This window comes from Penaeus japonicus, unplaced genomic scaffold (assembly GCF_977035675.1).
Source record: "Penaeus japonicus unplaced genomic scaffold, GWHDUDI00000001_assembly GWHDUDI00000015, whole genome shotgun sequence".
NCBI lineage: Eukaryota > Metazoa > Arthropoda > Malacostraca > Decapoda > Penaeidae > Penaeus > Penaeus japonicus.
In genome coordinates, this window is record NW_028234417.1 from 3,899,791 (window position 1) to 3,922,290 (window position 22,500).

Here is a 22,500-nt window from a genome sequence, read left to right on the forward strand (position 1 = left end):
TTCCTAATTGCAGTGGCCCTTATCATTCTACTTTTTTGGACTGTCTATTTGATCAAGGAGAAAAATCATGAATCACTTTCATATTATATATGTTGCGGTTATTTCTTTGATCAAGCCTCTATCATATGATGTATTCTAATGATAACTGGATAATGTATGTTTGAGGACATTTACATATGTGTCTTGTGTGTGGTTCATCTAAATTTGTTTATGAGCCTGGTAGATGTATCACTTTGATATTTATTTAAGATCTCATGAAAAAGAAATGTAGATATGTGACTTCATTTTCTTTCTTTTTGTAGACATTTTTTGTGTCCGAATACCATGATCCTTTATATGCCATCATATTTCTTTTGTTTTAACCCATTACGGATGGGTGTCATGACATACATGACATAGGAGCTCTGGCTGATGACAGGTGTCATAGTGTACATGATATTTGGGGATATTGGATCTTTGTGTTATTTTATTGTGCTAAGAGTAATGAGTGAGTGTTGATGACAATTGCAGTCATAAATACTATAATTGCTGTAATGTTAGGCAAAATGGGTTTGACATGACATCCAAAACGTAGATGGCACCACTTTCTTCTTGCACCAGCAGGAGAGGGAGCTTTGAATGGCACCCATCCACAGTCTCTAGCAAGCACTATCTTTATAGAGCGATGGCAAATAGCAAGTTGCTGACCTCTTGCTCTAAAGTACCGCAGAAGAAGGATGTGTAGGCAGAACAAGAGGAAGGTGACTCAAATTATGACCAATGTCTATATTGTGCCCCTGTGCCAGTAGGGATGCCTTTTACTGTGGCACTCAGTCATAAGCTTAAGTTTCCTTCCTCTTCCCTACCTCTTCATGCTATCTTCACGGTGGATGGTTATGTTTCATATTCGTTCATGACGGTACATAAGTACAAAAAAATAAAGTTGCTTTTTGTCCCCCCATAAAAGATCAATACTATCACACTGAGTATAAAGAAAAGAATTAGCTAATATGGACCTAAACTACAATTTTAGTCAACTGCAGCATTGATAGACCCTGTGATAGGACAGATATAAGTCTGTAAATACAGCAAAACGCACAAAAATTAAAACACAAAAAAGGCTATAGCTTTACAATGAATGACTAAAAGAGAGCAGGAAAAGTCAAGGTATGTTTCGTGAAGCTGTCTCGCTCTGAAATAAAACCCATCCTGGAGGCTGGGCAAGCAAATTTATTCCCCCATCCGCAATGGGTTAATTCTATTTTGCTGATTCTTTTCCCAATCATGATCTTCATAACAGAGATCCATGTGGAAGGAGGAATGGGTGTCGGCCCACTGAAAAAATGCAGGAAGTGTTGCAGAAGACTATTGCAGAAGCCAAGGGTATTATCTCAATAGTAAGTCTATCCATTTATAAATTGTGTGTTGTAATTTTACTTTATGAGATATATTTTGTCAGATTATTCAGAAATGACTGTGCAATTCATCCTAACCAACATTTTATGCTTTGTAGAAATGTTATAGGGTAAATCTGAAGCAATAAGTCTTTTGAAAGGTCTTTTCAGTATCTGTTCAACAAAGTTAGATAGTGAATTTGAAAGTAATTATGAATGAAAGTTTGTATAATTATGTAATACTCATTTAGGATCATCATATATTTACTGTTATGCATTTACCATATGCTGTAGGACTTTCACTCATATCACAAATATCCCACAAATCTAGTTTTAAATGGCATTAAAAAGTGTTTTCTGGAACTTTTACATTTTCTTATTTAGTTCGCACTGCAAGGATGGGAAGTTAAGAATTTATTAAGACTCACTCAAGATATGAAGAGTGCTGTATTATAAGTATATAGTTGTGTTCATGATGTTTTTGATTGTAGAAGTTGTTTGACAATTTTTTCTTGAAATAGTTCACATTTTAACCAGTTTGAAATGGGAGGTTTAGTGAAATAAAAAATAAAATAAAATAGATTTTCTTTTAAATTATTTTGCAAATGTTAAAGAAAAACTGTGTATAGAGTATGTTAATTTCATAATGTGTGTGTATAATAAGTTATCAAATGAGTGTCATTTTCATATCGGATGGAAAGTTTACATACATTGCACAGCTTTCAAAAACACATTGCAACTTTCATTTCAGGAGTTAGTCAAGAGCAACACGTGCCTCACAGAACAGCACATATGTGATGCAATTGACATCTTGAGAGGCGCCATCATGATCGTCTACCCGATGAACCTACCGCCATACGACCCAATCAGAGAGGAATTTGAGAATCGTGAAGAATTAAAAGGAACTCAAGATCTTAAGATGGTTGGTAGATTTGAGATCAATTGAAATTAATTAAGAGTTGCCAGTTTTAGAATTCTGTATTGGGTCTCTTAATTTTTTCTTTGGGTAACTGGTATGTGCTAAAGATAATGGGGAGAGAGGGGGAGGGTGAGGGGGAGAGGGAGAGGGAGAGGGAGAGGGAGAGGGAGAGGGAGAAAAATGAGATATTATGCAAGTTTATCCCTCTTTCCGCCCCCTCTCATAAACTTGAAACATTTAGAAGCCTACAATTGAAAATTATCCCATATGATCATCATTTAACCTATAGACATGTAAAGACATCTAATTACATTACTTTTCCACTCAATGGTGTTTGTCACTTACTGTAGATACATGTATCTTTATTCTCTGTTATTCCTATTATTTGTATCCTCATATATTTTTCTTTGATTTTAAAGGTTCTAGATACACCAATGACACAACTTTGGTTTGCTGGAAAGGAGATGTTGTGTGGAAAGAAGTTACTTGATTATATTGGCAAAAATGAAAAATCAAAGGTAAGGGAAATAATTATTTTTGTGCCACTTGTACAAACAGGAATGGGAATGTATACTTTTGCAGAGCAAGATATAGGTATTTTCATGTTAAATATTCAGTACTTACATAATTTTTGTAAGGAGAAAAGATATTGGAATATTAATGATGTATCTTGCACTTTGTGCTTATAGTTTTCTGGTAATGGCCATCTTTTTTTTTTTTTTAACTTGTTTTTATGCTATTCTGTTTTCATGCAGAATAACATTAGTATTTGTACAAGTCTTAGAGGTGCCTACAGGGAAAAGGATTATTATAAAATGAAACTTTTTTTTTTCCAAATTTCTTAGAGATCTAGCTTTATTTTCTATGATTTCTTGCAATTATACTACTAACAAAAGAATAATCCTATCTAATAGATGACTTCAAATTTGATGTACATGTTTTCCTAAATTTAAAAATTGCAATGAAATTCCCTTGTATCCAAAGTATAAAACATAACTTATAGAATGAAAATATCTTTCTAATCTATAGAAATATTTTAATTTTGATACCTCCCTTGTATAGTATATACTTTAAATGTTTCAAAAAAAAAAATGTACATCACTCTCCAAATTAGATACATCTAATTCCTTTAACCCAATCCCGACGGGCCCGGCGATAAGTGGAAACCCCCTACGCCGGGCTTATGCAATATTGCATCGGGAACGTCACACTGGTGTGTCGCCCCGTCATCGGGCATTTAGCAGTGTCACACCGTCATCAAAGGATTAATTTTGGCTGAAAATTTCTTTAATAAATATGAAGAGTATCCTCATGCAAAACCTTTCAGGTGATTGTAAAAATTCAACGCCGAGGTCAAGGGGCACCAAGCAGGGAACCCATGTTGTCAGAGGAGGACCGCAAGAAACTCATGATGGCTGAATTCCACAGAAGAGAAGAATTAAAGGTATTTTAAATATGTAGAATAATCATTGTTTTTTTTTTTTTGCATGTTTTTTTTCTTCTTTTGTAAATATTAGGGATTTAATGTAAATTCATTTGCAGTTTTTCCTTAAATACGTTTGGATATGGTGGATATGAAAAACTAAGCAGCATGACATCTGGACTTCCCTGTATATGAATGTAACGGGCAATTCTCTCTATCTAAGTTAGAATAAAGTATTGGCCTCTCCTGACATATTGCTCTATGATAAAAATGTAGAAATAACATTCAAATAGAAAAGCTGATTTAAGCTTTCAGAGACAATATTTTTCCATAGAAAAGACAGTTTAACCTCAGGCATATTAATCTATAGCAGTGACAAATTCACTTTTATTATTGCCTTTATAATTGTATGAAGTTAAAAATGGTTCTAATTGCCTTTTAAAATGATTCAAGTTCACTTTGACTACTTGTAAAAGTAAAAATAAATTTGAGTTATGTAGGTTTGCAGTCCACTCTTTTTTTTTTTTAACACACACCAACTGATAACAATTTTCTCTACAGAAGCTGGAAAAGGAGGACGACGACTCGTATCTCAATTCTCCTTGGGCAGATAATCGTCAACTCCAGAAATCTTTCCAAGGATTGAGCAACATATCCTGGAAGCCTCACTGACCCTTGTAGCTTAAACTGTTTAAGTTAGGGAATTTCATCTATCAGATGAATTGAATAAAAAAAAAAAAAAAAAAAAAAAAAATCACAATCAATCAATCTCAATCTCAGTACTACTGAAAATAAATAAATATGCACTTGCCACTGCATATGGTACAATATCAAGGTTGGCCAGTCAACATTAGTTGACAAGCCAAATGCTTTTGTTTTATATCATTGAAAAAACTTAGGCTAATTTTAGAAGGCTTTCAGTCTAGAGCTAGAACTGAGATAATTAAAAAATGTAGATGCAAGAAAAGATTAAGAAGAAACATCAAATCTTAAAATTTGTATGCAATCTCTTACCCCCACCCAATGCAGATGAGGTGCCAAACAGCTTAACTGGCAGATAAGATGGGCAGTTTCTAATGTCGATGGCTAGAAATTAGAGGGCTAGGAAATCGTTTCACTGCCCTCCAGGCAGCACACAATTGCGTAACAATTATTTTCCCTTAAATCCATCTCAAAACAAGAGTTCAAGCTGACTTTGTAATGGCACTAGTTTCAGAGCTACAGCTTTCCAGTCATCAAGAATTGCTCAGTCTTGAAGTATTATAATTGCTCAGTCTTTTATTTAGGCTGTGCCCCAGCATTGTGACATGCAAGGCTGGAATGCCCGCGTTGTGAATGGGTTAAAGGCCTAATTGGAGCTGTTGTGGATATATCACAACAACCATCTGCTATGGGCTAAATTTATGCTCTTTATACATTATGCCAGGGGAATAAAATGAAGTGAAGGATTATAAATAATAAACTAATATTTGAATTTTCTCGGCTTGCATCTCTTCTGATGTTCCTGGGAATCTTACTAGAACAAATAAAAAGTATAAAAAATATATTTGTCTTATTCCATTACCTTGACACTTATGACCTGATCTAGTTTATCAAACTGGAAGGGTACACATTCACACACAGCATGGAATCTCTTTTTTAATCATTTATCCACATTGACATAAATCCATATTTAATGGTTTCAAAAGTAAAGGATCACTTTGTTCCCATTTTTTTTTAAAGAATATAAATTATCTATCTTTATAAAATGCTAACCTATGAAAATTGCATTGATAAACTCTGTGTCTATGCATGAATTACTTCAAACAAGTAAAAAGATAAGGATCTTTCAGCCTATTTACAGTACTATACATTGTTTTAAAGTCTCATGCAAGGCACAGAAAAAAACAGCACACTACACTGTTTTGAGTTGGGTTTGCCTTTATTACATATAAATATTCATCATTCATAGTTCTTGAAAAGCTGATATTATTTCAGATTTTAAGCAATTATGATTTTATACATGGCTCATCTACAAAACTTGTGTTCTTAGATACTGTTTGATGAAAAACCCAACTGTTACTGGTTTCAACCTGGTGCATCAACCACCAAGCTGTCCTGACTTGGCATGGCCAAATGTCTAACATTAAGAGTTTTCTTTTAGCTTGTTAGAAGAAATTGGACTCAAATTGTTGGAAAAATATCTTAAATACAAACATTTGATGAAAATTGATCATTATGACCATTTTTACTATGACTTATAGATAAGACACTTGAAGGATGAAGTTGGTAACAATAAAGCATATCTATAAATCTTCAAACAGGTATCACCGGTATACATAATTTTGAAGGCAAGGTTTTACTTGTAGAATTTCTTGGACGAATCGGCAGCATGATCAAGCAACAACTGACATGGCTTGAAATTCTCGCCATAGACAGCTGCGTACCCTTCCATCTTGGCCACCAACTTGCCAGCTCCGTAGTTGTCCACAAATCGGAAAGGTCCGCCAGTAAATGGAGGGAAGCCGAGGCCAAACACAGCACCAATATCTCCTTCCAGCTGGAAGAGGATTTTGATTTCTCAATTTGAAATTTGTATTCATATGAAATCTGTTACTATGAGAAATTTCAGCATATTATTCCAAATATAAAGAGGAAATATTACAATGCAAATTTACAAAGTCAAATGAATTCTTACAGGACTATTCAGAATTCCTTCTTGCAGACACAGCAGAGCTTCGTTCACAAATCTGCTAGCAAGACGTAGCTGGATGTCTTCATCAGTCATTGGGCCCTGCAAGTCAATAATGGAGGTTTTCAGATATGTAACCAACAAATTTTGATCCAACATAACATAGAAAAAAAGAAAAGAAAAAGAAAATATATATACATATATACACACACACACATAACATAAAATAAAATGACCTTTTACAATCTAAGTAACCTTTACTATTACGTAGGTTTATAAGGAAACTGGAAAGACTAGATAAGAAGAGCAAACGGGAAGCCTTGCCTTAGGAGTAACCGAATACTTCTTCAAAATTTCCATAGCACCCTCATTAACGTTGCGCTCCTTTACACCTGCTTCATAAACGTAAATGCCCTTGCCAGATTTGCGACCTGAAATAAGAAAAATTAATTGGTTAATTGCTAAAAACAAAATTCTCATAATCACGAGATTTAATTATTTTCAGAGGAATGGGGCTACCGATATGTTAAGAACCCATTGACAGTGGATGGTATGATTTGCTACAAAGGCAGAGTTGGTCATAGATGTGGATGGCACTGTGCCAGACAATGTAAACCAGCCATCCTACTGCACAAATATTTTATTAAAACCGTGACCAATGGGTTAACTGCATCAAAAATAAATAAGATCAACTGACCTAGGAAGCCAGCAGCAACCAGATCCTTTAGGAGATTTACGTCACCACCACCAATTCGAGATCCGAGGGCCTTGCCGAGATCTTCTCCAACGTGCATAGCCACATCAATACCTGTAAAACAAAATTACCATATCTCAGATTCCTTATTTCAAAAGGCTGAACTTTTTCCTTAATATCAAACAAGATATATAACAACCGTGCTTCTGCTTACAACTCTGGGTCAAGAATTAATCACCAGAAGAAAAGTAACATCTCAATCTATATCTTACCGACTTCATCTGCCAGGGTTGCAGTTCCCACAGGCCAACCAAACGATTTTGAGAGTTTATCCATCTTCTTGGGCTCGACACCTTCTTGGAAGAGTCTCACGCTCTCTCCCAGCATGGGACCCAAAATCCTCGTGGTGTAAAATCCTGGCCCATCCTTAACCACGATCACAACCTGCAAAAACACTTAGGTTAACTTTTGTGATGATACCTAATTATATTTATTTAATTGCTTTAAAACTAAATAAAATGAAGCTATCAAACATTATATGAATTATAAATTATATAAATAAAAGGAACTCCGATCTACCTTGCCCTGCTTCAGGCCAACGTTCACTGCAGAGGCGGCCGTGTCCTTGGAGGTCTGGTCAGTTGTGATGATTTCTAGGAGCTGCATCTTGTCCACAGGTGAGAAGTAATGCATTCCAACCACCTGTCCAAGATAAATAATTTGTGCATGAGAACTCTCTGGATCATCTTGGCCTAAATGCAATCTTGTGCTAGAAATGTAAACACTTTATAAAATATCAACCAATATTTTGACATTATCTCATTTAGAAAAAAATAGTTTGGCATACATACCTTCTCTGGCCTAGCACTTGCTTTGGCAATCTGACCAATTGGCAAGGCAGATGTATTGGAAGCAAAGATGCAGTGCTCAGGAAGATGTGGCTCTACTTCCTTGATTACACGATGCTTCAAAGCAAGGTCTTCAAATACAGCCTCAATCACCATGTCGCAGCTCTTGAAGCTACTGTAATCGATTGTTGGCTCCAAGTTGGACATGTACTGGTCTGCGACAAAGGTAGTGATCTTCTTGCGCTTTGCAGCTTTATCCAGTCCTCCTTGAATCTGGTTGACACCTCTTGCAAGACCAGCGTGACTCATGTCCTTCAAGATCGTGCGGTAACCCTTGTCAATTGAAACTTGAGCAATACCAGCTCCCATGAGTCCAGCACCAAGGATGGCCAGTGTCTTTGCAGGTTTCTCTGGCTTACCAAACCTGTTCTTCTTGCACTCGGTCTGGCCGTGGAAAAGACCAACAAGACCCTTGGACTCACTGGTCATGGCCAACTCTCCAAAACCTTTGCATTCGGCCTCATAGCCAGCCTTACTACCCTTGTCTAATCCAGTGCGGATTACATCAAGGATTCTCAGGGGTGCAGGATAGAGTCCATTTGTCTGCTTTATCACCTGACCACGAGCCTTCTTGAACACCTGGTCCTTGACGAAGTCGTACTGGAAGGCCGTACCCATCGCCTTCTCCATGAAGTTCTTGGGACCACGCTTAGCCTTCAGATCTCCACTTGCAAGATCCTTGGCAGTCTTGATGGCCACTTCCTCAAGGTAGGCAAGAGTTCGGACATCTGGTTGCTGAAGGCCTGGGCCAAGAGGGTTCACAAGTCCATCAACCAGACCCATCTTCTTGGCCTTGTCAGCCTTTACAGTTTTCCCAGTCAAGCTCATATCCAGAGCACCAGGAATGCCAACCAGCTTGTGAAGGCGCTGGGTTCCTCCTCCACCAGGAAGTACTCCTAACATTACCTCAGGGAGTCCAAGTCCGGCCTTGTCCTTCACGGCCAGTCGGTAGTGGCAAGCCAGAGCAACTTCTAGACCACCGCCAAGGCAGGAACCCATGACTGCTGCAACAACTGGCTTTTTGCTCTTCTCAATACGGAAGAGGATGTCCTGGCAGGATTTTGAGAGTGCCTGGGCTTCTTCGGCTGTCTTGCAGCTTTCAATCATAGTGATATCAGCACCGGCAATAAAGCATCCAGGTTTGCCAGATATTAGTACGGCAGCCTGGATATCACTGTTGGCTTCAATCTCATCAACAATCTTCACTATTTCCTCCATGACTGGCTGGTTGAGCACGTTCACCTTTCCGGGAGAGTCGAAGGTGACGACACCAACGCCATCCTTCACCTTGAGGTTAGCATGGACACCCATGGCAGATCTTGTCGTTGAAAGCAGCCGGCTACTTTGCCGAGATACTGTAAAAATGAGTTCAAAGGTAAGTTTTACTCATCAATGCAGTCAACCAAGAAAATATAAACCATAATGTAAAATGTCCTCATCACTCATCTAATTAAATCTCTGAAAGTTTAAATGAAATTTTCTCAAAGTTCAACATTAAAAGACTTAAGATGATCATCATGAACACATTGTCAGTGGATTAAAAAAAAATCTACACCTTAACCCCCTCCCCCTCCCCCTCATGCACCCTCAGCAGTTCATTTCTTGTCATCCCTTTAATGAGATAAATGCAATTTTAGATTTAAAAAAAAAGTAATCAATATTTGAGAAAGGTAGATCTCAGTTTCTCATAAAAAAACACTCCTATAACATGGCCCAGTTTCCTCCAATTCACTGTCAGTCACCCCCCGTTAACTGTACACGAAAGAGAGAGTCATCTCCCAGGACAAAGGCTGCACTACCTGTTCAGCAGATTACCATTTGAAATCTTTCTTCCTCTGCAATGACAACTGGAAATAAGAAGTTCTTTCTATCATACCAAATTACTTGAAAAGCAACTTCTTCATCAGAGTATTTATAGCATTTTAGGTAAATAAGACAGCCACATGCTAATTTGCCAAAGTGTTATAGACTAGTGTTTGTGGATATTGGAAAAGAACATTTTTTTTTTTTTTAGTTTATACTGAATTACTTGGATGATTTTTGGTTTGAGTTTGGTGATATCTTGATAAAAATGGAGTTTATTTTCCCATTCAACACCCTCCCCCCTCCCCCCCAGGTTTCTTGGAGGTAAGAGGGGAATAAAACTAAAACAGTAGCAGATATCTTTCTTTGAATTACTACATGTCATCTTGAATGATAATTGACAAGTATTAAAACTAAATACAGTAACCTTTCTATTATCTGTATGTATACAATATACCACTTCTTTTATTTCCTTCATGGAAAAGGGTGAAAAAACTGACATAGGAACTTGGGACGAGACTAAATTGCATCCCCAAAAGAGACTCATGCATTGCAAATTCTCTTCCATCAGCCATTGATAATTTAGATAAATTACAAGAGCTATCATGACAAATAGATTGTGGAGACGCATTTTCCTTTGCTCTAATGTATGGGTTTTCCTTGGCCAATCTGCCTGGTGTCATCAATAAAGGCATAATTTTTATCAATATCACTCAAGATGCAGATCATCTAACAAGCAATGAAACCACCACACTTCCAAAAAAGAAAGGAAGATATGAAACTGAGGAACATAATAGAGGCCATGTTCTGGGAATTTGCCCCCATAAGTTCAGTGGAGTTAATTTTCATGATCTGTTCATAATACATTACTTGTGGCAGAGAGAGAGAGAGAGAGAGAGAGAGAGAGAGAGAGAGAGAGAGAGAGAGAGAGAGAGAGAGAGAGAGAGAGAGAAAAGAGAGAAAGAGAGAGAAGAGAGAGAGAGAGAGAGAAAGAGAGAGAGAAAGAGAGAGAGAGAGAGAGAGAGAGAGAGAGAGAGAGAGAGAAAGAGAGAGAGAGAGAGAAAGAGAGAGAGAGAGAAAGAGAGAAGAGAGAAAGAGAGAAAGATAGAAGAGAGAAAGAGAGAAAGATAGAAGAGAGAAAGAGAAGAGAGAAAGAGAGAAGAGAGAAAGAGAGAAAGAAAAAGAGAAAGAAAGAGAGAGAGAGAAAGAGAGAGAGAGAAAGAGAGAGAGAGAGAAAGAGAGAAAGAGAGAAAGAGAAAGAGAGAAAGAGAGAAAGAGAGAGAGAGAAAGAGAGAGAGAGAGAAAGAGATATTAAGGTAATAGTTTAAAGTAAATGGCTTCTCTCAACATGTACTTCTGATTTTAAATCCAAGGCACAGGAGTTGCCAAGAGGTGCATCGTTGACAGGCAGGAGTGGACATATTGGTCTACAGTAATTGGGTTTGTTATGAGGAAGGCAGACCATGAGAAAATAACAGCGTAAATCTGATCTTTGTGACAAATACCTCCAGAGAGCTCATGAGTTAAGAAGATAATTTGTCTTAACCCATTCATGCCGGGGCAATTCCGGCTTTGAATGGTCACAATGACAGGGTTTTCGAACATATAGGCCTAATGCCTCGGTATTCTCGGGCGCACTAGCTGCGAGCCTGGGCTGTCCGCTCACTCACCCCGAGCGCCGGCCTTGACCAAATATCTCGTTGTTGGCGTCTGACACAAAAACCACGGAAAGTGTCAGCACGTCAATTGGTCTGAATGGGTTAATACATCCAAGGTGACTCAAGAAGTAAACAACTCAATTAGGCACAAAAAGGATATTAAAACCTGGCAAGATAAATAACTAGGAAAGTCTACAGGTTCCATATTGGTAGAATGCAAATGGAAGTGGTTTAGTGTCCTTTGATGGAGTACTAAGGCTATATGAAGATTTTAGGTCATCATCACTGATCTAAGTTTTGAGGATCTGGATAGAACTCAACTATTTTTGAAAATCACTGTGGGCGTCTGTAACAGTCACACGAGGCTACTTTCCTCTCTACTTCTAATTGGGGTGCCAACTTGCTAATTGACTAATTGCTACTAATCCAGTCACATGTTGCTACTAATTTTAATGATGAATAACATATCATGTGATATCTCCCTTGAAATACACATTTTACTAATGTATATACTCATTGTAGTTACATTTGTATAAACATGTATCTTGACTTGTCAAAATCTTTTTTCTTTTTGCAATACCAGCTCTTATCACACTGTCTAATCAGGTGGGTGAGATTAAATTTAGTCACCACAGTCGAACTCTTAACCCTATGATGACAGTGCATCACACCTGTGACACGGCTAAATGCCCGATGACAGAGCGACGCACTAGTGTGATGTTCCCGATACAATATTGCACAGGGGGTTTCCACTTATCGGCGGGCCCGTCGGGACTGGGTTAATTGGTTATCTACCACAAACATTCTTTTTCCTTTGCCCATTTGCACCAAGTGATATAATATCACATCATGGGAATATTTTACTCCTGCCAGATGATGTCCTATTGCATCATCTCCCTCTAAATACATGTCTTTATACGAGTATGCATATACTCATTGACCTGTGTAATTAAACAAATAGTAAACCCCTCCTCTTAATACCCTGTTGAATCAGGTAGGTAGAAAGTGTTCCGAGAGGTCCAACGTGGCATCACACTGGGAGATATCTCGCGCTTGAAGGCTACGAGTGCTAGTCCTCTTTCAGGCAGATCATCATTAGGCAAATATACGATCTGGTGCAAATGGGTTAAACAACGGTGTGACCTTCGAAGCAACTTCCCCTGCCTCCCTCTTCTAAAAGCTTGACACCTCGGCATTCAGCCTTACCTCAAACTGACCGAAATGGGCTTAGAAAATGTCAGCACTAACAAACAAATCTACGTTCTGGAAAGATAAAGAGTCAAAAAGCCTCGGCTGTTGTAAGAGACTCTGCTACCATTTGATAGTCTCGTGTACTAATGAGAATTCATCAGAGATCACAGCAAGTTTCAAGCGAAAGAAGACTAAACAGCCACTTATGAGGAGTGAGTCATTTCAAGGGTCACTAAACATTCTCTATATTATCTTTAATACTTATGTTGGCCATGTTCTATCCAAATCCATAAAACATAAAATGAAGGATGGTGTGCAATTTCAAAGACAAGACACTGGCCTACTGACAAGCAATCATCACAGCCTCCACATCTTTGGCAGTACAGCAAAGGACAACAAACCACCATGCAGATGCCCTTGTAGCAGTTGGCCTGGTTTTGTATTTGACAAACAATAACTTACAATAATATACATGGAATAGTTTCCTTGGCCTTATCTAAAGTGCCAAAGGAATGAGGCCATCAACAAATGTTCTGGAATGTTGTCCCCCTTTCTCCAGTTACATGATGCAGAAAGATATCGGAAATAAAGTAAAAACGTATATCACTAAATGCGGAAGGTATAATGCGAAATTAAGATCGCGAGAGACCGCCGTAGTAACAAGGCTTGATAAATTTACGTCAGAGATTGGCCTTTGCCAACCCCCTCCCTCTCCCCACTCCCCTCCCCCTCCTTCCGCCTCGGTAAATCTTCAAGTACTTTCTTTTTTGGAAATAAAACCGAGTGATATGTTAAATCTCTTTAATTGTTTCTTATTCCGGGTTAGAACAGAGTTACATAAGCATCCTATAACGAAAAACACGCGTGCTTCTATAATGCTTTATCATGTTACGGCTCCACCGGCGAAAGTTTATGCACCCGATCAGCTGATCCCTCCGATTAAGTACCCATATCACCCACAATCTTCATAATAGCACCTCTCTTTCGGCCATCCCTTAAAATATGTAATCTCACCTGAATACTGCAACTGTTTGACCACATTGAGCCGGCATAAGGCCCCGACAGCACGAACGCTTGCCATTTTTACTTCTCAAACCTTCTCTGTCGACGGCCACTTGCCGACTGATGGTGGAAGAGAGGCTCGAGTAATCCTCTGGTAAGTTTTTTATATCTTTTTGTTTTGGCGTTAAGACTGTTTTATATCCTGGGGGATATTTTTGGTGATTAAGATTAAGTTGATAGCTTATTGGTATAGGATATAATGTTGGGGTAATATGAGTGTTGTTAGGATTATTTTTCTTTGGATGAAAGTCGACGGTTTCCGGGTGTTATGAGAGAAAATGGATATGTAAAGAGGTAAACTTATGTAATTTGTTTTCTCTTCTGCAAAATATTTCAGTTTGATATTAATCACCATTATGAACTCTACATTGTGAACATGGAATGCAATCACCGATTTTGATATATAAATATAAAAAAAATGACACTGTATATCACCAAATTGTTATTCAATTTAATTTGTAAAACGTTTCTGTTTTAATACGAAAATGTGGTATTAAGTTCATACTCTGTGTTGCTGATCATACATTTAGTCAGTCAGTATTTTCCTTGGTCTGTTTACCATCGAGCCATGTTTTACTCACTTTTTTCATTTTTTTCACTCATACACTTAGCCTCATCACCTCTCTCTTACACACACTCAAAACCTCGAATTACTATCATCATTACCATCATTATCTATGATAGTAATTACTATCATCATAACCATAATCATCTATATTGGCCGCAAGGCAGACTTGGTCTGAAATATGGGGAATACCTAACAATCCCAGTCATTTGGGGTGTACAGCCAGGGGGCTCCCAGTGCCGGTCCCAAGCCCAGGTAAGTAGGGGCGGTTGGTGGCAGGAAGGGCATCCGGCTGTGAAAAACCCTGCCACACTTTTATGAGATGCAGGCATCAAGAAGCTAGGGCGTTCCCCACAAGCGACGCACCGTGTGGCCGCCATGATGCTGTGGAAAGAGGACGACGGTTACCGTATCAAGAGTATCGAGAGCGGATACGGTTAAAGAAGCAAGCTCAAAGGTAGAGAAAGAGGCAGGAAGAGAAGATGAAAAGGAACGTCGTGACTGGTACCCTGAATGTGGGCGCAATAATGGGAAGAAGCAGAGAGATGGTGGGTATGATGGAGAGGAAGAAACTGGATGTGCTGTCTGTGCAAAAGACATGGTGGAAGGAGCAGACGGCAAAAGGAATGGGGAATGGGTACAAGTTGTATTACAGGGGTGAGGACGGTAGACGAAATAGTGGTGAGTCCAGAGATGAAGGATGGGGGGTTACAGGTGAACAGGGAGTCAGATAGAGTGATGAACATGGCATTTGCACCACAAGCTGGCAGTGACAACGTAAAGAAAGATGACTTTTGGGGATGCTTGGAAACGTGATGACGAAGTCAGTGTCAGACGTCGTGTGGATTGGAGAAGACTTCAGTGGACATGTAGGAGAAGGATACAGTAGGTCACCAGAGGTAATGGGAAGATATAGAGTGGGTGTGAGAAATGAGGAAGGAGAGGAGACAGTGGAATTTGCAACTGCTAGCAACCTAGTAATCATGAACACCTACTTCAGGAAGAGTAAGGAGGAGGGTAATCTGTACCAGTGGAGGGGTACACACGCAAGTGGATTGCAAAGTGTTGCCAGGAAAAGCAGTAGCCAAGCAGCACAAAATTGTAAAGTGCACAATTGAATTGCAGACTAAGGGAAGGCAGAAAGTGGGGAGAGTCGAGAAACCCGCAAGTGGAAGTTAAATGAAGCTGAACAAAGAGAGAACTAAGTGAAAAAGTGGAAGAAGAGCTGGAGAGACAGGAGGAAAAGTCACGGGAGGAGGTGAGCAGAAGAATGAGGGAAAGGCACTACTGGGGGTGACGCCTGGAAAAAGCCAATAAGAAGGAGGAAACCTGGTGCTGGAGTACCGGGGTACAAGAGGCTGTGATGCAGAAAAGGAAGAAAAAGAAATAGAGTCACCTGAACCGGAGCGATGAAACCATTATAAACTACAAAAGCGCCAGTAAGGAAGCAAAGGGGATGGCTGCTAAAGCGAAGAGCATAGCGTTCAAGGACCTGTATGACAGCCTTAAAGAAGGGGAGAATGGCCAGAAAAAGATAATAAGAATAGCAAAGCAGAAATATCCAGTACCCAAAATGTATATCAAGGGAAGTAAATGAAAAATAGCGAAGGAGAGAAAGGTCCAGATGCTATACCAGAGGAGGTTTGGAAAGTACAGGAACGAGATGCTCGTGGATGTGTCTGCAAAGAAAACGGAGATCGAACAAATGCCAGAGGAATGGAGGGACAGTACACTGATCCCAATCTTTAAGCACAAAGGAGATAACCAAGAGTGTGGGAATTATCGAGGTATTAATGTGATGGCACATCTCTGAAGATATGCGAGAGCATCATCGAGAAAAGATTAGGAGAGAAGGTATCCATATCAGCATATCAAGTTGGGTTTATGCCAGGGGGGAGCACAAATGAAGCTAAATTCATACACATGCCACAATCTTTTCCCAAAAACTTTCCAGTTGTGGAACTCTACAAAGTATGCATGCTGCCCAGCCGCATTAAAGCTTTACAACTAAGTAACAACATGAGCTCACTGAAAAAAAATTACACACATTGAATATGGCCAAACATCTATATGCACATGTATTAAGGCTCGGCAGGATGGAAATTTTTTACACCGCATTCACATTTTAACCAAAGCATACTTGTATAATACTTTATTAAAATTGATTTTGTGTATAGTTGGTTTGTAGAAAATAAGTTAATTCATTATGGCATTTTAACGGACAGACTAGAGGGACCATCAGGTCGAAAACATTCCATAATTGAGTGAGCAACTCAAATGGTAAAACTTCCCCCAGTTCGGGTTGTACTGAAGATAGTTTCTCCTCTGCCTCTGGACCTCGTATTATTGCTGTAACCTCCTCGGGTACCGTCTTTGTTGAAGTTCCTTTGTGTATTTTCAGCACTGCAATCTGACTCGTTGGAAAATGACTGAGGCAGAGTGACGAAGCATTAAAACTGTGTTGTAATATATGGGAGAGTCATCTGTCGTCCTCATTCTGTCGGAAGCTTCGCCTCAACTCAAGATTTCTAAAGGTTCTAATTTTGCCAGGGGTTTGAGAGCGAGTTGTCGATTCATCATAAGCAAAAGATTATATTTCTTTCAACCCAGTGATTTCTGCAATCACTGTCCTATGTGAGTGGAGCAAATATTCGCTTCTCATAACCAGTACTAATTTAAAGTTGAATTCAAATAAAAGGAACTTGATACTGGAGAGAGAGAGAGAGAGAGAGAGAGAGAGAGAGAGAGAGAGAGAGAGAGAGAGAGAGAGAGAGAGAGAGAGAGAGAGAGAGAGAGAGAGAGAGAGAGAGAGAAAGATATGTGTGTGAGAGAGAGAGGGAGAGAGAGAAAGAGAGAGAGAGGGGGGGGGGGGTGCAAAATTGAGAGAGAATGAGAAATCGAGAGAGAGATGGGGGAATAAAAAAAATGGGAGAAAAAGAGAAATCGAGAGAGAGAGAGAGAGGGAGAGAGAGAGAGAGAGAGAGAGAGAGAGAGAGAGAGAGAGAGAGAGAGAGAGAGAGAGAGAGAGAGAGATTAGCAATCACTAGGATCTATTTCATTGACTTGATGAATATTTTCATGATATGTTATTAAGAGGAAAATGAAATTCAACTCAGAAAATAGATAAACGTATTATGTATGGGTCTGTATCATAAAGGAAACTGTAACGTGCACAGGAAGTCCTTGATTAAAATATCATATTAAGCCAAGTGATAGTCATGATAATTATCTTTATCTAATCTTCATCTACATGCATGAATACCCTCTTCATGTTTGTGATCAGTGTTAGCATCTTATAAACTTTTCATATTTGTTATTTTCTCAATTTAGGTTTCTGTTTACAACGATTCCATTTTTTTATTTACTGTATGTGTCTGTATGTGTATATGTGTTACACTGTTTTTATTATTTGGATCAATACCTTTTGTGAAGTATAAAAGGCATATGCGTAATGAAGGATAATAACATACAACAAAAATCTTACAAAGATATATATCCATTTAATGTGTATTGTGTTCCGACTCATAACCGGAACGTCATAACAATATCATTAATAATAATGTGTCCTTAGCATTTTTATTCAGATTGTTTTAAGTAAATGTGGCTTGGCTTCAACGGACCAGAAGGTATTGCAACAGCTGGTTGTGAATAATGTCAAGAAACAATAAAATAAGTAATGTTCTCAGTAAGGATAAGCTAAATATGCTGAGTAGATGCTACGTCCGGACTTAAGGATAAGGATAAGCCAGATTTGCGGAGCAGATGCTACGCCGGGCTTGTATGCACTGAGGCGAGCCCGCTTGTGTCAGCGTGTGCTGACTCGTGAGAGAATGTGCCAACGAGTGTTGACTCGATCTGAGCTTGGTCCTTACCCAACGCAGTGCCCAGCTACGTGACAGTGGAAGCTCACGAGCTTGGACGAGGCTCGATCTGCCGATCAATGGCTGTCAGTACGAGTGTCACGAGAATGTGCCAACGAGTAGTGACTCGATCTGACCTTAGTCCTTACCCACCAAGGTGCCCAACCACAGCAATGACTGCCAGGCGACCATGGAAACTCACGAACTCGGACGTGGCTCTATCAGTCGACCATGGCATTCGAGACTGACGCGTTACCACTGTACTAGCCTGACGGTTGATAGCTGTTATCACTATCTAGTGTAGACTTATCTTACACCAATGACCCACTAAAGTACAAGATATTTTCTCATTCCATGGAATGTTATGTATATTTTCAAAAATATTCATGAACGACCCATATTTTATGCTAGAAAAATTGTGATTTATGTAACTATATAGCCATATATACTGTAGCAGACTGGAACACATTTTCTTTATTATGTATATCACTAAAAGTTAATGTGTGTAGGAAGCGCAGTGCTAAAAGGTTAGGAACCACTGACCTATTGCATCAAACGTGAATCTACGGGCAAAGCTTTATATCTTTACAGTTTATGAACAAGCATCTAAGTATGATATAATAAAAATGCATCATGTAGGCCTATATTTGTTAACCTTCATCGAATAGGACATGTGTATCATCAGGAAATGTCGTCATGCAGAAGTATCAAATGACTTGCAAATGCAAACTCGCGTCGTTGCCTTGTCGCGTCACTGAAAATAAAACACCGAAGGGCGCGTGCAGGTACATTCAGGCTTAATCCTATGGCAAGTTCTTTGACTTCTAGATAATTTCAGGAGGCAGGAAAGGCTGCAGGTCAGGCTGGGTCAAAGGCAACACACATTGGACCGACCTTGGCCAGTCACATGAGGATTGGTCATGGTTCCACAGAAGACCTCCGGGACATGAGAACCTAAGGGTGAAGAGTCTATGTTAAAGAACTTGTACGGCGATAGATGGATGAACTTAGTCTTTGAATACACGTGGAGAAACTTAATATGGCTTGAAAGAAAAAAAGAAGAAAGGAAAAACTAGACCGTGGCATTGAAATTTCGTCTGACAAGAAATGTCACAGTTCAATTTCTTTTGCTATTGCCCTGTTTCAATACATCTTTGCACTATGCTTGTATTCACCATAGAAGGTTAACACTTCGACGATATCAACATATCGGAATACTACCGCAATATCAAAGCAATTATTACAACCAGCACTAACACTTACTTATAGGCGAATTCCTCCGTGCATCTGTAGAAAGAAGAGCAGGAGACTGGATCAGGCGCAAAGCCGTCGTCACGACAATTTCTGAACCAAGTTATCGCGGGGGATGAAAAGAGGGAAGGAGAGAAGGAAGGAGATGAAGAGATAAAGGGAGAAGAGGTAAATGAAGTGAAGGAGGGAAAAGCGGGTGCTCGAGTTGTAGGTAATGTAGATGGAGTCTTGAAAGATTGGAAGGGCGACTTTGTGGTCGAGATGGCATTCAGGTTTCGTATGTCCTCCGGGGACCTGCTGAAGATTGGCCTGGGAGATGAGAGGAAGAAAAGTAAGCTGATTTGACGTTTAAGACGTTTAGACGATAAGGCAGTCAATACATTGGACGTGTAGTCTCTATGATTATACTAATATGCAAAAGCTTTACCACGCGGCCCATGGATATGGCAACTCGGTCGTCGTGCCTGACGAAGGAACTTCCGTCACAGTCTCGCCATCACTTCCGCTTTCAGGCGTCGTCGTTCTAACACTTCCTTCGAATGCTGCACTTCCTCCAGTAGGCGTTGCGAGTGCACTTCCACTTCCGGAACTACTGAGGGAAGCTCCGCCTTGCCGAGGATCCCTGAATGATGGAGACGAAGGCTTGGTCCCTGACGAAGGCCTTCCTTTGCGCTGCGGGATGGGTTTGACGGAGGGCGTGTCGCCGTGGAGGGTCTTGACCATGGCTGTCAGGAGGGGGTTCTTGCCGTCACCGCAGACGTCCCCGAAGTCGTCCGTGGTGATGTCCCACATCATGACGCCGCCAAGCCCCATGTCCACCGCGTACTGGGCCTGCAAGAGCGAGAGACTTGAAAGTGAATGTGAATGGGAATCCTTAACACAAGCTTTATAAGTGTAGATAATGTTTAGAATAACTAATTGAAGTTGGCAAATAACTAGTTGATATGGAAATATAGAGAAAAAGATCTGATCCTCTTGAAGTCAACGATCCAAGTATAGTTATGGGTAATGGTACTTTTTCAATTAATGTATAATTATAATCTGAGTAAAAGGATATGGTATATTTTTTTGCATGTGCAACCCCTAAAGCATAGAAAATATACAATCCAATATGATATATTGCAAAAGAACATTCAAAACCACTTCAAATCTCACCTTTTGAACCACCGATTGGACATCGTCATAACCGACCCACTGGTTTTCTTTGGTCAGGTAAGGCCCTGCTTCGGTTCTCCATTTCGTCCATCCTTCCTGCGGGTCACAGGACAGGTGTGAATGAGAGGACATGATAATTAGGACTTCAATACACGCGTGAGAAAGTATCTTTATATGGAAAAATCCAAAAGAAAATTATACCTATGTACCCCCTCCTCAATATGTATATATATATATATATATATATATATATATATATATATACATATAAAAAAAAAACAGTTTAAGGCATCGCAGTGGGTTACGTTCTCGTAAGGTACGATGTCCCTACGAGGTCGTAAATATCCATTACTCAGATAAAAAAATACAATATCATAGGCAGCTCGTAACCGAAAGTAAACATTATAACCGTAGTTCGATGGGATGCCCTCAGATGGCAGGACTAATTCGAATCGACCAATCAAAAGTCAGCCTTTTAAACGTAATTACCAATTAGAGGCCACAGTCATTAGAGAAAGGAGCGAGCGAAAGAGCGAGGGAGAAGGAGAGGGGGAGGGAGAGGGAGAGGGAGAGGGAGAGGGAGAGGGAGAGGGAGAGGGAGAGGGAGAGGGAGAGGGAGAGGGAGAGGGAGAGGGAGAGGGAGAGGAAGAGGAAGAGGGAGAGGGAGAGGAAGAGGAAGAGGGAGAGGGAGAGGGAGAGGGAGAGGAAGAGGGAGAGGGAGAGAGAGGGAAAGAGAGGGAGAGAGAGAGAAAGAGAGAGAGAGAGAAAAAAAAAAGAGAGATGATTAGATAGATAGATAGTTGGATGGATAGATATATACACAGATAGATACATATATATATATATATAGATATAGATATAGATATAGATATATATATGTATATGCACACACACACACACACACACACACACGCGCATATATATATATATATATATATATATATATATATATATATATGTATATATATATGTATATTATATATATATATATATATATATATATATATATATATATATATATATATATATATATATATACATGTATGGGTGTATATATATGTATGTATGTATATATATGTACATATATACACATATACATATATATATTGTATATATATTTATATATTATACATATCTATATCTATCTATCTATCTATCTATCTATATATATATATATATATATATATATATATATATATATATATATATATATATGTGTGTGTGTGTGTGTGTGTGTGTGTGTGTGTGTGTGTGTGTGTGTGTGTGTGTATGTGTGTGTGTGTATTAAGAGAAAAAGAGATAATGATTGAGTGAGCGTGTGTTAATGTACAACTTACAATTATTTGATAATCAAATCTACACACGCAAGCTTTCTCTCTCCCTTGTTCTGTCTATCTTTCTCATACATACATTTAAGTATAAAAGAATATTATCTTCATCTATGACAAGACACTCCTAAAATAGCGCTTAAACTCTCACATCTGATAAATGTGTAATACCTTAAGAAGTATATGTCATGTAAATAAAATTTCTCTTTCTCTCCTCTCATTTCTCAAATCTCTATCATGTATACAATATTTTACTATCGCTAACTCCATAGAGTAAACGACGAGCGTATTGTACGCGGTCCTATTATTCTTTTCATCAAGTGGTTGAAGAGGATGGAGGTATTCGTGACACACAGATGCAATATGAATTGATATGACGCCTGACACAGTGCTTGACAGGGCTAATAAAACGTTATCTATACATATCTCACTTACACAAGTCGGAGCTATTATGGCTTATTTTCGGGTTCACACCAGTACGGGAACTCGGGAGCACCCTTAAGTTACGAGGTGCTGTTAAAACGTTTTGAGTATGACCCTCGGAGCTCGCAGTTCGACTTACGACATGCGGGCTTACGATATCGTAAGCTGTTTTGAGGATAAGGCCCCTGACTAATACACTCATTAACACACTGACAG

At 39.1% G+C, this 22,500-nt stretch overlaps 3 protein-coding genes across 7 annotated transcripts in view; 1 reads left to right on the top strand and 2 right to left on the bottom strand.

Moving 5' to 3' along the window:
* LOC122242721 (cilia- and flagella-associated protein 298) overlaps positions 1 to 4,469 on the top strand; it is a 26,218-nt gene extending 21,749 nt beyond the window's left edge. For 2 of the 4 annotated variants that reach the window (XM_086544366.1, XM_086544368.1), the window contains exons 4-8: positions 1,280 to 1,376; positions 2,125 to 2,295; positions 2,712 to 2,810; positions 3,620 to 3,736; positions 4,280 to 4,469. In XM_086544366.1, coding sequence (XP_086400492.1) covers positions 1,280 to 1,376; positions 2,125 to 2,295; positions 2,712 to 2,810; positions 3,620 to 3,736; positions 4,280 to 4,387 — 592 coding nt within the window. In that variant the 3' untranslated portion in view covers positions 4,388 to 4,469. Of the gene's footprint in view, positions 1 to 1,279; positions 1,377 to 2,124; positions 2,296 to 2,711; positions 2,811 to 3,619; positions 3,737 to 4,276 lie in introns of all 4 variants that reach the window. The other 2 variants (XM_086544365.1, XM_086544367.1) reach the window with 1 other exon arrangement.
* An 871-nt stretch (positions 4,470 to 5,340) lies between these two features.
* Positions 5,341 to 13,957, bottom strand: Mtpalpha (monolysocardiolipin acyltransferase Mtpalpha). The gene is made up of 8 exons (XM_043000083.2): positions 13,655 to 13,957; positions 7,932 to 9,343; positions 7,660 to 7,782; positions 7,353 to 7,524; positions 7,084 to 7,194; positions 6,711 to 6,817; positions 6,393 to 6,488; positions 5,341 to 6,254 (listed from the first exon to the last, which is right to left on the bottom strand). The coding sequence occupies exons 1-8, from the start codon at positions 13,719 to 13,721 to the stop codon at positions 6,054 to 6,056; spliced, it is 2,289 nt and encodes a 762-aa protein (XP_042856017.2). The 5' UTR covers positions 13,722 to 13,957; the 3' UTR covers positions 5,341 to 6,053.
* Positions 13,958 to 17,745: 3,788 nt separating this feature from the next.
* LOC122242719 (chitinase-3-like protein 1) overlaps positions 17,746 to 22,500 on the bottom strand; it is a 39,303-nt gene continuing 34,548 nt past the window's right edge. For both annotated transcript variants that reach the window (XM_086544371.1, XM_086544370.1), the window contains exons 8-11: positions 20,534 to 20,629; positions 19,806 to 20,209; positions 19,391 to 19,687; positions 17,746 to 19,081 (exon numbers count right to left, since the gene is read on the bottom strand). In XM_086544371.1, coding sequence (XP_086400497.1) covers positions 18,952 to 19,081; positions 19,391 to 19,687; positions 19,806 to 20,209; positions 20,534 to 20,629 — 927 coding nt within the window. In that variant the 3' untranslated portion in view covers positions 17,746 to 18,951. The remainder of the gene's footprint in view (positions 19,082 to 19,390; positions 19,688 to 19,805; positions 20,210 to 20,533; positions 20,630 to 22,500) is intronic.